The sequence below is a fragment of the Aegilops tauschii genome, chromosome 7, assembly GCF_002575655.3.
Source record: "Aegilops tauschii subsp. strangulata cultivar AL8/78 chromosome 7, Aet v6.0, whole genome shotgun sequence".
In the NCBI taxonomy this organism is placed as follows: domain Eukaryota; kingdom Viridiplantae; phylum Streptophyta; class Magnoliopsida; order Poales; family Poaceae; genus Aegilops; species Aegilops tauschii.
In genome coordinates this window covers 620,372,047-620,389,561 of record NC_053041.3, presented here as the reverse complement: position 1 = coordinate 620,389,561, position 17,515 = coordinate 620,372,047, and the positions used below count along the sequence as shown (strand labels likewise).

At 43.9% G+C, this 17,515-nt stretch overlaps 2 protein-coding genes across 20 annotated transcripts; one reads left to right on the top strand and one right to left on the bottom strand.

Moving 5' to 3' along the window:
* Positions 1-845: 845 nt before the first annotated feature.
* Positions 846-8,250, bottom strand: LOC123493481 (uncharacterized). 19 transcript variants are annotated; one of them, XM_073505432.1, is made up of 7 exons: positions 7,433-8,133; positions 7,303-7,360; positions 7,034-7,061; positions 6,838-6,939; positions 5,772-5,940; positions 5,419-5,590; positions 1,628-4,457 (listed from the first exon to the last, which is right to left on the bottom strand). In XM_073505432.1, the coding sequence occupies exons 1-5, from the start codon at positions 7,593-7,595 to the stop codon at positions 5,848-5,850; spliced, it is 444 nt and encodes a 147-aa protein (XP_073361533.1). In that variant the 5' UTR covers positions 7,596-8,133; the 3' UTR covers positions 1,628-4,457; positions 5,419-5,590; positions 5,772-5,847. The 19 variants fall into 19 exon arrangements, 12 of the variants coding, with proteins under 12 accessions (XP_073361532.1, XP_073361527.1, XP_073361529.1 ...); XR_012189868.1 differs by lacking the exon at positions 5,772-5,940 and adding an exon at positions 846-1,353 and having other exon boundaries at positions 1,846-4,457; positions 6,838-7,061; positions 7,272-7,360; positions 7,433-8,250; XR_012189873.1 differs by lacking the exon at positions 1,628-4,457 and adding an exon at positions 846-1,399 and having other exon boundaries at positions 6,838-7,061; positions 7,272-7,360; positions 7,433-8,116.
* A 353-nt stretch (positions 8,251-8,603) lies between these two features.
* LOC109736910 (hydroquinone glucosyltransferase) lies at positions 8,604-10,231 on the top strand. The gene has a single exon (XM_020296133.4). The coding sequence runs from the start codon at positions 8,661-8,663 to the stop codon at positions 10,101-10,103; it is 1,443 nt and encodes a 480-aa protein (XP_020151722.1). The 5' UTR covers positions 8,604-8,660; the 3' UTR covers positions 10,104-10,231.
* Positions 10,232-17,515: the final 7,284 nt, after the last annotated feature.

Below are 17,515 nucleotides of genomic sequence, written 5' to 3'. Positions count from 1 at the left end.
TCTTGTTGATTTATCCGTCCTTCAAAAGTGAAAGCACAAAACATATACAAATATCTCAGCAACGCACCCATACATCCTAGAATTTCTACATGACCACGAGCCTCATACCTATCGCCAAAAAGGAGAAAAAAGAACGTGCCCAGATGCATCTCTTCAACTGAAGAAGAGCGCATGTATCTCCAGGGGAACAACACAGAGGTGGAAAAAAAAATGCAGAAGTGGAGATCTGAACAGGTAAATAAATGACATAAACGACGGGAGGGACCTAATCTTCCTGCTCCTAGCTTGCCAGCAGCGGCGCTCATTCGATTGAGATCGCTCATGCCGATCCGCATCGGCATGGCTCCATCAGCGCCGCCACGTGGGGGCCGGTGCCTTCGCCCTTCCCAGCTACTCCGGCTCGGACAAAAGAAGGAGAGCTCGCAGCCTGGCGCATGTGAGGTTGAAGGAGGAGGCAGAGTGGCACACTCAGTTCGCCGCGAGGCCAGGTCGAGCCGTGGGCATATGGCTTGGGTCAGCATAGCTCCTGCTGGAGGCAATCACGGGGCCCCGGGCCAACGGCAGCGCACAGGTCTATAGTGGCGACAGCCGTCGACGGCTTGTTCGGCGGTGGCGCAGATCGTTTCATTTCATTCAAAGCTATAAAGAAGCGAAACTGAAGAAGAGGAAGAAAGGAATCGTCGGTTGACGGCTGCAAACAGAATGTTTAGAATTGTGTAGGTGGAGAACTGATGACGTGGATTGATGCTGACTTGGATAGGCTGCATGTTTACATAAATAGGTTAGTGGGGATAGATCTCTTAGGTATACTAGTAAAATGCCCGTGCGTGGCTACGGGCTACAAGTGAATCAAACAAATAATTAAGATTGTCTCCAACGTTGAAGCTCATATATCCTTCCCATGTCCGAAGGTGTTTTGACATCAAATGGGTGCCCAGCCGGCACCCCAAAATTAAACCAGCTAGACAGTTCAGCCTTCCCCAAATACATACCATATATGGAGGAGAAATATGGTTGTCCGGACTATTCATCATGTTATCTCAAACAAAAAGAGGGCCCAACACAAAAAATCCACCTCACGACACACCCTTTCCTTTTCCTGTCAGACCATTCCCTTCCTGCTCGATTTTCATCGTAGCGTGACATTTCTCGATGGAGCCCTCTCATTTAAAACTGGATGACGCCCACCTCGCCTTCGCTAGCACCCTCTCTCCTTCATACCGAACTTCTCCATGGACCATCCAGGAGACCTGCAAACCGCCCAACTCTCCACCCACATCCCTTCCTCTGTGTTCGCGTTGATCCGCCGCCTCCATGGAAGGGGAAGGAGGCATTGGCCGCCCACAACGCCTCCTAAGCCAAGAAGGCAGATCCAATGTTTCCTTAGCCACTGGACAAACTATGATGTCTGTTGTCACTGTATCCATTATTAACTCTTGAAGCAACCAACAAATGCATGTACCATTCTATGCTAACTAAAACATTGTATGACTTGATGTAAAAAAAAATGAACCACTCGCTCAAGCAATTTGCTGCAAAGTCAGCTCTAATGAAATGGAATTTGCCAGATTTTCTAATGTAGGGAAATTATTCCGCTCATAGAACGATAATTGAACAGAACAAACCCCAACCCCAAATCACATCCATCGCATAATATAAGTGGGAGGCCCACATGTGTGTACAAAAAAAATTACAGAACAAGTGAAGATCCCACATAATCTCACGTCAATGACAGGCTTAGCTAAACTTTTGTAAAGAAAAATACTGCTGCTGACTACTTCAAGTAACCTACTACTGATGTATCAGATATAACTTTAAAAGGTTAATCTCAGTTTTACAACTTACTGTTGCGTCTAAAAATCAGTTCATCTCAATGCACACATGAAGTATGGTTTGCTTCCTAGTTCTTTCATGTTTATGCCTGATCACACTTTGATGCACAGATCCATCGTGAGCTATAAGAAGGCAATCATCAAGTTAGCAAATGGACCAAAAGTGAATTTATTCACATACTCAAACAACAGAAAATCAGAAACCGTGACTGGAAACACTTCCTACCAGGCATATGATAGCAGACGTTTGTGAGACTAATCGCACACCGTCGGTGCTTCTTTCATCTCACGGCCGAGATTGCGTCCGAAATCCTTTGATTAGTTTCCAAAACAGCCTGATTTTCCACCCATAACTACTCCAACATTAATCTCACCTGCCAAAGCCCACCCGTTCCCATCCCCGTCGCCTGCTCCGGAGCTCGCCAATCTCGTCCCCGGCTGCCTTGCCCTTGTTCTCGCCGCCATGAACCAGCCTCCCCAATTCCCATGAGACACAACTCGCAGGTGCGTCGTCCCACACGATTGTGGTGGCCGGCATTAGCCACGTCGAGCATGACAAGCGAGCTCGCAGTCCATGGTCATCCCGGTTATCTACACTTGCTTCGGATCCCCCGGCGTCCAGGCCACCGTGGCGGAGCTTCGTCTCGGTTTTCAAATGAATCCATCGTGCGAGGAACCTTGCTGGAGTCGCCCCCCATCTCCTCTGCAGGTAGCATCCTCATCTGACCTAGGTAATTCTGGGAAATCTTGATATAGCCCTCTCTGATTTCTAACATGTTTGTATGTCACCAGTGTTGTTTGATGAATTTTGTACACCTCCATTGTGTATTTGTATAACTCATTCATTATTTTGGCCACACCATTGTGTATTATGTGACTGAATCAGAGTAATATTTCTGAATTTGGTATGTACATATGTACATGTGCTTCTCAATGTTGGCTGCAATATAAGTGAGAAGCGAGAAGATTTTGTCGCTCTTTTTCCCCTCTTTGTTGTCTATGTTCAAAGTTGGTGAAGGGAGCACACGCTGCTGGTCGCGCGAATCCGCCATACCATCCTCATCCAACCTTTTCATGACTATCCTCGTTATATAGAAAGTATGTCGAGATTGCATCCGTACAATGCTTCCAGCTTTTCATGTTTCATACATACATATAGTACTACTACACCATTGCTGGTTAAACTCTGCTTCATTTATCATGCCAATGCTTCTACATTGAGTCCACTTTGCTTCGTACATATCAAACTTGTGCTTCTACATCGTTCAGTTCTGCTTTCTGCCAATCCTTTGCACGTTCTTGTAGGCATCATGTTTTTACTTAATGAACAACTAAATCATGCTTCCTAAATTTCACACATATTATGGACAAGATGCATGTCACCGCTTGTCTTAATTTGAATGACTGTGCATAGATATTTTGCACCCCATTTTTCTTATATGTGCTTCCACTATGTAGAAATTATGTTGAGATTACATGAATACGATGTATCCAATTTTCATGATTCAATTGTATCATAGTTGTGCTTCTTCATGGTGCATAGTTTGCTTCATATATGGACCATGGTTATGCTTCTTAATAGTGTATGGTTTGCTTCATGTACTTAACAACTGTGCTTCTACACCTTGTTTAGTTTGCTTCATTTCCATGTTTCATATTATTTTGTAGGCGCCATGTTTGTAACCAAATCAAACTACACATGCTTCCTAAATTCCTGCAGAACTAACTTGAGCGAAAGATCTTGCTTTACTGATTGTGAGCATGCCACGGTCGTCGATGGGGGCATGGCGTGCGACGTGAGATCAAGCATTTCATTGCTCATTGTTTTGTCATCGTGCTGCAAGCAAACAAGCAAGATGCACACTCGGCTGTCAAAGGTCAAGGGCGTCGTACCCTCGATGGTGCCGGCCTCTCTGGTCCTCACCAACTCTTGTGGCTCGCGATGTCAAAACCCACAGATTTGTGGGACAAAAGAAGGTCATCGAGGCTAGGCCGGACACGATGGATGGAGCAGAGCAGGGAGGGGCTTCGACAGGACCGTAGCGGCGGAGCGACATAGTAGGCAGGAATCCTACAAGCTATGTACAAAGCAACTAAACTTCTAGTAAGCCAAAAAAGGGCGGTCATAACACATGGAGTCATACCTAAAAAACAAATAAAACAATACACATGAAACTGCTTTGAGAGAAAAAAATGACTGGATTATGAAGCATAGTTTGTAGTGTTGGAAGAATGATTTTCAGATGATGAAAGCAAAGCATATTTGAATTTCTTGGAATCACATCCCTAATATGCTTGAAGCATGTTTTATTTGTACTCGTGATAATGGTTATTTTTATAGGAAGAATGTCTTATTTTGGTGGTGCAATCCTCTAGGTAGAAAACAAATACGTATTAACCGTAGCAAGTTTAGTTCACTATGGGCGCAAACTCATTGATAAACGGAAGCAAGTTTAATCTTGCATTACACTGGAAAAACATTTTTTATGATGTCAAAGAACATCCACACGAATGGAAGTAAATTTAAATAAAAATGGAATCAAGATGTGCTTCATGAGGAAGCAAATAGCCTCATGCGAAAATCAAGAACATGTACTCACGTGATTTCTGGAAGTAGTTTTCGCCCTGGTTTATGGAAGCACTCGTTAGGAAACAAACTTGGAAAGAATCAGGCGCCATGTTTCCATGATTTCGAGGGAACCATGCAAGAAAGTAATATTCGGGATGGAGAGAGACGCAGGGATGCAGGGCGTGCATTGTGGGAGCGATTAGGAAGCAGCAACAAATTAGGGATTGGAAGCATCTAATCAAACAAGTGGACTACCAGATCGAGCGTACGTCCGGCATCTGACCCAACGGCCTTGGACTGGTCTGATAGTTGTGAACTATCAGTAGTCTGATGGCTAGTGATGCCCATGATGATATTGATCAATCAGGGAAATTAATTATGATCCATTTGTTCACAGCAAGAAAAATCAAGATTTCACCTTGCTATTTTAGGGACATTTGTTTTAAGAATTTTAAGCTACACGGAAGAATACGCCATCTAGTACATTTCATGAGGGTGTCAAATATAACACAAGTATGCATATAGTTGAGGCATCCAGGAAATCTCTTGCACTCTGAGACCAATAGAATTCATCTCAGTGTACTAATCAATAGTTAAAAATTAGCTAGAGATCATTTAGTGTACCAGATAAGTGGAAGTCAAACTAAATAAAAAAACATGAAAAATTAATAAAAACCATGACTATTCCTAGCAATTGATGATCATATACAGGAAGATCTAGTGCATATCCCATTAGTAAATAATCTAGGCATACAGGTACAGAACAGCCACAAGCCTGATTGGAGCTTTAGTTTAACATGAAGCAGTTGCTTACAGTCCAGAACATAGTGGCAAAATTGCACCAAGAACAGGATCTGACACTTGCATTGTGGTGTTTTTTCACTGTATATCTGACACACACACACTACATGCATTCTGTAGATAGGTGACTTACCAAGAGGTAGGTCACGAAATTACCTAGAGCTGCGAGGAAATGGAAATCAAATGAGGAGGGAGAAGAAAAAAAAGGATTTTTACCTTCTTCCAGCTGGTGGTGGTCTTGGTTCTTCAAGATTTCTTTTTCCACAGTTGAGGTGCAGCTGCCGGCGGTATGATAAGAAAACTGTTGCTATTTCACTCTCACGAATTAAACTCACTTGTATGTCATCTCACTTATGCCAAATCATAAATCTTGGTATTGAATATCCTCCTGCATACAAAATCAAATGAAGTTAGACAAGAAAACTACTGCTATTTCATGCAAATAATAAGAGGCGAATTACTCAGCAAGCAGTTTAATCCTGAGAGTGAACACAATATTGCAGTCTCATATGCTCACCAGATTGGTAAAACTTTACAAATCACATTAGAAAAGTACCATGGTAATTTACCTAACAGAGAAAGAGGTCAAGAAAATGCAGGATCAAACTGAACCATCAGCTCTCACCGGCTTATTAACCGCAAACTTTACAAAATCCAAAAAATATTTTTTTTAAATATGATGCCCACGAACAATAATGGATCAAATGGTTGTATCTGATTCCGAACAAACTGAGGCCCCTGCCCAAACAACAAAAAAGGAGTTTCCTGATTCATTAATTTGATGCACCAAGTATAATCCAAATAGGAATATGTAGCACTAAAATTGATGAATGCCCAGAAGTGAACTGATACTTATCTATTTGGGAGAATTTTACTGTATTGATACTGAAACTTTGAGTTTCAGCCATCTGAGTGTTAGTCTAGACAAAGAGCATGTAATTGGACCAGCTGCCTATGATACAAAAGCATTCTTTTAATGCAAGGTGGAAAACTGGGACTAAAATGATCCCTTAAATATCGATCTAGCCAGACCTAACAAGGAACCGAGTGCTTACTCAGAGGACCAAACTTTCGATATACTGACAATATATAGACATAAAACTAACTATACAAAATTAACCAGTGATACACGCAAGATAAAATTGGCAGCCAATTGCATTTTTATTTCAACAAGCACTTGGTATGTACATGGACCAGATGACTGGAAAAGGGTTTGCTGAAGCTCGTGAAAATGCACACTTGAAGGGCCATTGGAAATATGAAAACTACCAAGTAGAATCGCATTTGAAAATAATTTTCACATGCACAGATTACTGGGAAAGAATGTCACTTCGCAGGGATGAAGACACGATAATCTGCATGTTTTGAAATTAAACAAAACAGCACCAGTGTTTATACCTAGAAATAAGATGAGAAAGTAATATCTTAATGATCGAAAAACAACTGATAGATATACATGTTCTCTCCTGGCAGGTATATACATGTAATGGTCAAATCTGCCATTGTTCAGATATAACAGATCTGCAGCTATATATACATGTTCTCTAAAAGCATCTATACATGTAATGGTCAAGTAAATAAGATACGGAGGGTAAATATTAAGCGTAACCTTTTAGACATCTTTGAGTTGCTCACCATTAGCAAGGAAAGTGGAAGGTCCTTTTTGCTTGGAGTTTGGCGAGTAGCAGCGGAGGAGCTTCTTCTGTTGCATTTCGCCTGTCCTATAAGATAATCTACCTGCAGAGGACATAACCCTTGTAGATAATCCCCATGTAGTCCCATAGAAGGAACAAATTCGGCAGAATATAAGTGAAAGCAGTTTGATGCAGACATGAACTTCATGTTGCTTTTTCTTCCGTCTGCAAAAAAAAAATATTAACAGAATCAAAACAAATTTAATGGACACACGTGAAGACGCATGTCTATATTTTCTACTCTTGTTCTTTACAATTAGATAGCCATAAGTCCAGGGCAATGGAAAATGTAGACCTGAAGATATTTTCTACTCGGCAGAATATATTTTCTACTCTCGTTCTTTAGAATCAGACTGAACTCTGCATGCTACTTACTCATAAGTCCAGGGCAATGGAAAATGTAGACCTGATGTGTTGCAGAAATGCACATCGCTGTGCAGTTTTGTTTCCGCCATGTCCTATCTCTGAAGAAGAAAAGCTTGAGTTCTCACAGTGCAGTAAGCAAATCAGGAGCGTTCGGGATGAAGAAAACTCACCCCTTTGCGGTCGGTCGGATGGGGCGGAGCTCGCGTTTGGTGAAGACGTGATCCCCAGCGGCAGCGGCGAGGAGGAGGCGGAGATGGCCGGTTCCCGAGGGCCGGACGGGATCTGCAGCTCGCTCCACCCAGGGAGGAAGGATACCTTCCTGAATCCATCCATCCAGGCGGAGGCGGAGGCGACCTCGCGCGGGAAGTAGGCTGGGGCGGAGGCTCGCTGGGTTCGAGGGAGGGGCCAGGTGGGGGTCCGAACCGCCGGGGCACCTAGTGGAGGTGCTCGGCTGCTGCAGCGGTTGGGGTGGCGGCTGAGTTGCGGGAACCGGCCGTGAGGCAGGATCCGGTGCGCCTCCGGCAGATCTGGGTGGGGGGAGACCGGCGATGGGACCACTGGTCCCGTGGGCGGGGGTGGCGGGGCGGTGGCGCTCTGGGGAAGACGGCGGCAACGGCGCGCTCGGGAAGATGGCGGCGGCAGCGGGGTGGCGGCGCTCCAGGGAAGGAGGGTCCGGCGGCGCGCCGGTAGGAGGCGGGGATGACGGCGCGCCGAAAGGAGGCGGGGATGACGGCGCGCCGGAAGGAGGCGGGAGTGGTGGCGCACCGGTAGGAGGCAGCGGCGACGAGATCGGGGGGAGGTTGGGGATCGGACGAGGGGATTTTTTTTAGCGGGTCAGGCAATTCGGGGTGTGAGAAGGGGACGAAAAAAACCGAGGAAAAAAAAAGGACGAAAGTGGTGGGACGAAAATAAATCCGCACTGAGACTATCAACTGAGACATTAGGAGTAGAGATAGGATAAGGGGTTGATGGTGCACCATCCGTGTAGATCCATCAAGTCCTGAGTAGATAATGACACCAGAGGATGTGGTAATAATAAAAATGACAGATCTCAAGACAGGCGATCTTCCAATCTCCGCTCCTCACTCAATAATGACAGATCTCAACGATGGGATTGCCGGAGGAGTTATGTACGGGCGGTGCGATGAGGTTTCTAGATGCTGGCATGCGTGGGGCCCCATGCATGGGGCACGTAGTACGTGTCAGACCGCGTGTGGTGGCCGACACGAGCGTTACAACCGCCAGATTGGAAACGTTTACCTCACGCTTTTCTTTTCTGTAGCTCGTCCTACGATCCTTCTGCTTATAAGCAGTATATATGCGTACGTGTTTGCTGCAACTCAGGGGGGCACACTAGCTAGCTACCACGGCGTCACGTCCTAGCTCGTTTTCCTGGTCATGGCACAGGCGCCACACGTCGTCATCCTCACGAGCTCCGGCTTGGGCCACGTCCTCCCGGCCTCCGAGCTGGCCAAGCGCCTCGCCGTGCACCACGGCTTCACCGTCACAATCATCACTTACGCCAGCCTGTCCTCGCCCGGCCACTCCTCACCGCTCGCCTCCCTCCCGCCAGGCGTCTCTGTCGCCGCGCTCCCGGAGGTGTCCATCGATGACCTCCCCGCCGATGCGCACTTGGTGACTCGCATCCTCACCGTCATCAGCCGTGCCTTGCCACAGCTACGCGACCTACTACGCTCCCTCCTCGACTCCCCGGCCGGGATCACTGCCTTCATCACCGACATGCTCTGCCCCGCGGCGCTCGCCGTCGGCAAGGAGATGGGTCTGCCTGGGTACGTCCTCTACACCTCCAACCTCATGTCGCTGTTATCGTTTCTCTACATCCCGGAGCTCGCCAGGACCACCACCTGCGAGTGTCGCGACCTCCCGGAGCCCGTGCTGCTCCCGGGGTGTGTGCCTCTACACGGCGCCGATCTCCTAGAGCCCCTCCAGAACCGCTCCGACCCAGTGTACCAGCTCATGATCGACCTCGGGCGCAACTACCTCCTCGCGGAAGGTTTCATCGTCAACACCATGGACGCGTTGGAGCACGAGACGCTGCTGGCGTTCAAAGAGCTTTCTGACAAGGGCGTGTACCCGCCGGCGTATGTTGTGGGTCCATTCACCCGGCGGCGGTGCCCCGACTCCGACGAGGTCAAGCACAGCTGCTTACGGTGGCTGGACAACCAGCCGGATGGCTCGGTCTTGTACGTGTCCTTTGGCAGCGGCGGCACGCTGTCCACGGCGCAGACGGCCGAGCTGGCGGCTGGGCTGGAGGCGAGTGGGCAGAGGTTCCTCTGGGTGGTGCACCACCCCAACGAAAAGGACAGCAGCGCGGCCTACCTGGGCACTGCAGCTACTGATGCCGACCCGCTGAGCTATCTGCCCGACGGGTTCGTCGAGAGGATGAACGGTACAGGGCTCCTTGTGCCACTGTGGGCGCCGCAGGTGGAGATCCTTAACCACGTCGCCGTGGGAGGGTTCATGTCTCATGGCGGATGGAACTCCACGCTGGAGACCGTGGCGGCGGGCGTGCCGATGGTGGTGTGGCCGCTGTACGCCGAGCAGAGGATGAACGCAGTGATGATGTCGTCGGATCGGGTGGGCCTGGCTTTGTGGGAGAGGCCTCCCCTCGGTAAGGACAGAGCGGTTGTCCCGCGGGAGGAGGTGGCGGCGCTGGTCAGAGAGCTTATGGAAGGGGAGAAGGGCGCGGCGGCGCGGAAAAAGGCCGGTCACCTCCGGGATGAGGCCAAGATTGCTTCGGCGCCGGGTGGGCCGCAGGATCGAGCTCTCGCGGTAGTGGCTGGCATGATTTCCTTGCATCAGAAGAGCCACGGTGAGTAAAGAGGAGGCTCCCTAAAAGAACTAAATAAGAGGCATGGTGGCTCAAGTTTTTCCTTGATTTATGTTTGTATCAATTGCTATATGTGTATTTTACATTTAAATATAGAATAACACTTTGTCTTTGATGATATTATTATTACATGTTGTAAAGATGGAAGCAACTTTAAAATTATTCTAAGGTAAAATAAGTAAGATGATCTAAAATTAGTTGTGTCATAATTTTTTTGCGGGTCATAATTGAAATGATTAAGGATAATGATCAGGTGAGTAATCAATTATAAGCCAAGAATTTGAACGGAGAGAATTTGACATCACAAATGACAGGGGTTCTTAGATAGACTTTTATATTATCGACCTATATATTTCAATATTTTCTATGGGCCCTTAATAAAATCAGCAAAACCAAACTGCAGAAATAGCAAATCTGATTACGCTCCAACTGATGTGATTGAGCGCAATCCTTTCGAACTACATCTGCATAGATCAACAATGTAGTCAAAGTATAAAGGATACTCCAACTATCCATGTACAGTCAAAATCTACTATCACCTTATTGAATATAGGAAAACGAACCACATAAGTTTTCATGGTAGTATCACCAACTTTTCTAATTATCATACGGACATCCAGCTCTCCTTTTAATTGTCAAACTATTTGCTTAATTGCTAAATTTTAACCATGAAATTGTGAATAAAACCACGTTATCCGAATTTACAATTTTATCCTTACCTGGATATAAATGAAGATAGTATGCCAAAATTTCAACCTACAAAAAATAGCCCAATGAATATATCATCAAAATATTATGTATTGAAGGCACATGGCAATCGACAACATCAATTTAATAGCCCCATGAACGGATGAGGATGTTTGGCTCTGGGTGCGCCATCAATCGAAATTGGTACCGCTATTCATTACTATCAGATGGCAACAATCAAGTCCACTTTTGTAGTGCAGACATGTAACTACTCCTGCCATAATACACTGCATTATTGCATAATACATGCACATGGCTAGTTAATGCGACTGGAATGAATGATACATGCAGCTAGTTAATACGCTTCTACACGCTCTAGTTACATTACACAACGTGATTTTTCTACAGTCTTTTGTGAATTTTTTAACCTTGTTTTTGGGTTGTAGGGGTGACATCTGTTGTCTGAACTACGACACAAATACAGTGGTTTCACTATAATAATGGGAATGTGATCTCTTAATGTAATTTTGTATGTGAGAAACTTTTAGGGTAATTGTTAGAGTGCTACCTTTTGAGATAATTGATTTCCATGAAAATTCATAAAATTTCTAAACTTAACACTTGGCATGGATATTTGAGAATTCCATAAAAAAATTCATGTAACTTTAATTGTGCAAGTCCCTGGTGTCATTTATCTTAAGAAAACTTCATGTAATTTTAATTGTGCAAGTTTTGGTAATCTCAATTCCAAAGAATATTTAAAAAAACAATTAGTGATTCAGAAATTTAAAATTTGTTGGGTAAGCAGCAATTCCAAGGAAATTCATTGTACTTATTCCAAGGAAAATAGTAGTCTTGTTCAAAATCAAAGAAAGCCACACTCAAATTCCTGGATTTTTCATTGTACTAACACAATGTACCATGTATCCCATGATCTCATTGGCAAAATGGGTATTATTGATATGCATGATGATGAGATCCTTGTCTGTGATATGCATGGACACAAGTTTAACGTATTTTAGAAATTATTAATTATTACTCAGATGCATGAAGTTATTGACATGCATGTTGGTGGAGCCCTTGTCAATTGCCAAGTCACATGCCCACTAGCAATTAGCATTTGATGTACTGTCTCTGATGCGAGGAAGTGCCTAATACATTTTTCGAGGTTACCTTTGACCATGTGTTAGAACAATGATATACGACGTGCGTGTTACAAAAAGCATACCGTCAAATTTGTATGTGAAAGAGTTTCTAATGATATAATTTTTATATCATATCTCATATACTAAGAATTTTATCAATGGTTAAAGGCTACCCAAAAAACATATTAGGCCAATATATATCTCTGTATGTGTGTGTGTGTGTATATAAGAAATATGTCTTTAGATACAAGTTGGGGTCTGTGCATCCCCATGAATGCACTTCTATTGGAAATATGCCCTAGAGGCAATAATAAAATGGTTATTATTGTATTTCCTTGTTCATGATAATTGTCTATTTTTCATGCTATAATTGTATTAACTGGAAACCGTAATACATGTGTGAATACATAGACCACAACATGTCCCTAGTAAGCCTCTAGTTGACTAGCTCGTTGATCAATAGATGGTTATGGTTTCCTGACCATGGACATTGGATGTCATTGATAACGGGATCACATCATTAGGAGAATGATGTGATGAACAAGACCCAATCCTAAGCATAGCACAAGATCGTGTAGTTCGTTTGCTAAGAGCTTTTCTAATGTCAAGTATCATTTCCTTAGACCATGAGATTGTGCAACTCCCGGATACCGTAGGAATGCTTTGGGTGTACCAAAGTCACAACGTAACTGGGTGGCTATAAAGGTACACTACAGGTATCTCCGAAAGTGTCTGTTGGGTTGGCACGAATCGAGACTGGGATTTGTCACTCCGTATGACGGAGAGGTATCTCTGGGCCCACTCGGTAATGCATCATCATAATGGGCTCAATGTGACTAATGAGTTAGCCACGGGATCATGCGTTACGGAACGAGTAAAGTGACTTGCCGGTAACGAGATTGAACGAGGTATTGGGATACCGACGATCGAATCTCGGGCAAGTAACATACCGATTGACAAAGGGAATTGTATACGGGATTGATTGAATCCCCGACATCGTGGTTCATCCGATGAGATCATCGTGGAACATGTGGGAGCCAATATGGGTATCCAGATCCCGTTATTGGTTATTGGCCGGAGAGGTGTCTCGGTGTGCTGAACCTCGAGCGTCGTTTGTGGATGTTGCGAACATCTGACATACACGATTTGATGACTACGTGATAGTTCAGTGCGTAATGTTGAACGGTTTAGAATTGAGGCACCGAAGACATTTTGAAACGTCGCGGAACATATGAGATGTTCCAAGAGCTGAAATTGGGATTTTAGGCTCATGCCCACGTCAAGAGGTATGAGACCTCTGACTAGTTTCTTAAACCTGCAAACTAAAGGAGAAAAGCTCAACCGTTGAGCATGTGCTCAGATTGTCTAAGTACTACAATCTTCTAGATGAGATAGTGATGGTTCTCCATAGTCACTGCCACCAAGCTATTAGAGCTTCGTGATGAACTATAACATATCAGGGACAGACATGATGATCCTTGAGCAACTCGTGATGTTTGACACCGCGAAAGTAGAAATCAAGTAGGAGCATCAATTGTTGATGGTTAGTAAAACCACTAGTTTCAAGAAGGGAAAGGGAAAGAAGGGATACTTCGTGAAACGGCAAATCAGTTGCTGCTCTAGTGAAGAAACCCAAGGTTGAACCCAAACTTGAGACTACGTGCTTCTGTAATGAGGGGAACGGTCACTGAAGCAGAACTACTCTAGATACTTGGTAGATGAGAAGGCAGGCAAGGTCGACAGAAGTATATTGGATATACATTATATTAACGTGTACTTTACTAGTACTCCTAGTAGCACCAGGGTATTAGATACCGGTTCGGTTGCTAAGTGTTGGTAACTCAAAATAAAAGGCTACGGAATAAACGGAGACTAGCTAAAGGTGAGATGACGATATGTGTTGGAAGTGTTTCCAAGGTTGATGTGATCAAGCATCGCATGCTCCCTCTACCATCGAGATTGGTGTTAAACCTAAATAATTGTTATTTGGTGTTTGCGTTGAGCATAGACATGATTGGATCATGTTTATCGCAATACGGTTATTTATTTAAGGAGAATAATGGTTACTCTGTCTACTTGAATAATACCTTCAATGGTCTTGCACCTAAAATGAATGGTTTATTGAATCTCGATCGTAGTGATACACATGTTCATGCCAAAAGATATAAAATAGTAATGATAGTACCACATACTTGTGGCACTGCCACTTGAGTCATATTGGTATAAAACGCATGAAGAAGCTCCATGTTGATGGATCTTTGGACTCAGTCGTTTTTGAAAAGATTGAGACATGCGAACCATGTCTATTAGTATATATGCATGAAGAAACTCCATACAGATGGATCGTTTGGACTCACTTGATTTTGAATCACTTGAGACATGCAAATCATAACACATGGGCAAGATGACTGAAAGGCCTCGTTTTCAGTAAGATGGAACAAGAAAGCAACTTGTTGGAAGTAATACATTTTGATGTGTGCAGTCCAATGAGTGCTGAGGCACGCAGTGGATATCGTTATGTTCTTACTTCACAGATGATTTGAGTAGATGCTGAGTATATTTACTTGATGAAACACAAGTCTGAATTATTGAAAGGTTCAAGTAATTTCAGAGTGAAGTTGAAGATCGTCGTGACAAGAGGATAAAATGTCTGTGATATGATCATAGAGATGAATATCTGAGTTACGAGTTTGGCACACAATTAAGACATTGTGGAAATTGTTTCACAACTAATACCGCCTAGAACACCATAGTGTGATGGTGTGTCCGAACATCATAACTGCACCCTATTGGATTTGGTGCATACCATGATATCTCTTATCGAATTACCGCTATCGTTTATGGCCTAGGCATTAGAGACAATCGCATTCACTTTAAATAGGGCACCACACAATTCTTTTGAGACGACACCATATGAACTATGGTTTAGAGAAACCTAAGTTTTCGTTTCTTAAAAGTTTGGGGCTGCGACGCTTATGTGAAAAAGTTTCAGGCTGATAAGCTTGAACCCAAAGCGGATAAATGCATCTTCATAGAATACCCAAAATAGTTGGGTATACCTCCTATTTCAGATCTGGAAGCAAAAGTGATTTTTTCTAGAAACGGGTCCTTTCTCGAGGAAAAGTTTCTCTCGAAAGAATCGAGTTGGAGGATGGTGGAGACTTCATGAGCTTATTGAACCGTCACTTCAACTAGTGTGTAGCAGGGCACAAGAAGTTGTTCCTGTGGCACCTACACCAATTGAAGTGGAAGCTTATGATAGTGATCATGAAACTTCGGATCAAGTCACTACCAAACCTCGTAGGTCGACAAGGATGCGTTCTACTTCAGAGTGGTATGTAATCCTGTCTTGGAAGTCATGTTGCTAGACGACAATGAACCTACGAGCTATGGAGAAGCGATGGTGGGCCCGGATTCCGATGAATGGCTCGAGGCCATAAAATCCGAGAGAGGATCCATGTATAAAAACAAAGTATAGACTTTGGAAGAATTACTTGATGGTCGTAAGGCTGTTGGGCGCAGATGGATTTTAAAAGGAAGACAGACAATGATGTTAAGTGTCACCATTAAGAAAGCTCGACTTGTCGTTAAGATGTTTTCCGACAAGTTCAAGGAGTTGACTGCGATGAGACTTTCTCACTCGTAGCGATGCTAAGAGTCTGTTGGAATTATATTAGCAGCTACTGCATTATTTATGAAATCTTGCAGATAGGATGTCAAAACATTGTTTCCTCGACGATTTTCTTGAGGAAAGGTTGTATGTGATACAACCAGAAGGTTTTGTCAATCCTAAAAGATGCTAAAAAGTATGCAAAGCTCCAGCAATCCTTCTAAGGACTGGAGTAAGCATCTCGGAGTTGGAATGTACGCTTTGATGAGATGATCAACGATTTTGGGTTTTTACAAAGTTTATGAGAAACTTGTATTTCCAAAGAAGTGAGTGGGAGCACTATAGAATTTTTGATGAGTATATGTTGTTAACATATTGTTGATCAAAAATGATGTAGAATTTCTGGAAAGCATACAGGGTTATTTGAAAAGTGTTTTTCAATGGAAAACCTGGATTAAGCTACTTGAACATTGAGCATCAAGATCTATAAGGATAGATCAAAAACGCTTAATAGTACTTTCAAATGAATACATACCGTGACAAGATTTTGAAGGAGTTCAAAATGGATCAGCAAAGAAGGAGTTCTTGGCTGTGTTACAAGGTGTGAGTATTGAGTAAGACTCAAGACCTGACCACAGCAGAAGAGAGAGAAAGGACGAAGGTCGTCCCCTATGCTTTAGACGTAGGCTCTATAGTATGCTATGCTGTGTACCACACCTAAAGTGTGCCTTGCCATGAGTTAGTCAAGGGGTACAAGAGTGATCCAGGAATGGATCACATGACAGCGGTCGAACTTATCCTTAGTAACTAATGGACTAAGGAATTTTCTCGATTATGGAGGTGGTAAAAGAGTTCGTCGTAAAGGTTTACGTCGATGCAAACTTTGACACTAATCCGGATGACTCTGAGTAGTAAACCGAATTCGTATAGTAGAGCAATTATTTGGAATAGCTCCAAGTAGCGCGTGGTAGCTACATCTACAAGATGACATAGAGATTTGTAAAGCACACACGGATCTGAAAGGTTCAGACCCGTTGACTAATAACCTCTCTCACAAGCGAGATATGAACAAACCCCATGGGTGTTGGATTCATTACAATCACATAGTGATGTGAACTAGATTATTGACTCTAGTGCAAGTGGGAGACTGTTGGAAATATGCCCTAGAGGCAATAATAAAATGGTTATTATTGTATTTCCTTGTTCATGATAATTGTCTATTTTTCATGCTATAATTGTATTAACTGGAAACCGTAATACATGTGTGAATACATAGACCACAACATGTCCCTAGTAAGCCTCTAGTTGACTAGCTCGTTGATCAATAGATGGTTATGGTTTCCTGACCATGGGCATTGGATGTCATTGATAACGGGATCACATCATTAGGAGAATGATGTGATGAACAAGACCCAATCCTAAGCATAGCACAAGATTGTGTAATTCGTTTGCTAAGAGCTTTTCTAATGTCAAGTATCATTTCCTTAGACCATGAGATTGTGCAACTCCCGGATACCGTAGGAATGCTTTGGGTGTACCAAACGTCACAACGTAACTGGGTGGCTATAAAGGTACACTACAGGTATCTCCGAAAGTGTCTGTTGGGTTGGCACGAATCGAGACTGGGATTTGTCACTCCGTATGACGGAGAGGTATCTCTGGGCCCACTCGGTAATGCATCATCATAATGAGCTCAATGTGATTAATGAGTTAGCCATGGGATCATGCGTTACGGAACGAGTAAAGTGACTTGCCGGTAACGAGATTGAACGAGGTATTGGGATACCGACAATTGAATCTCGGGCAAGTAACATACCCATTGACAAAGGGAATTGTATACGGGATTGATTGAATCCCCGACATCATGGTTCATCCGATGAGATCATCGTGGAACATGTGGGAGCCAATATGGGTATCCAGATCCCGCTATTGGTTATTGGCCGGAGAGGTGTCTCGGTCA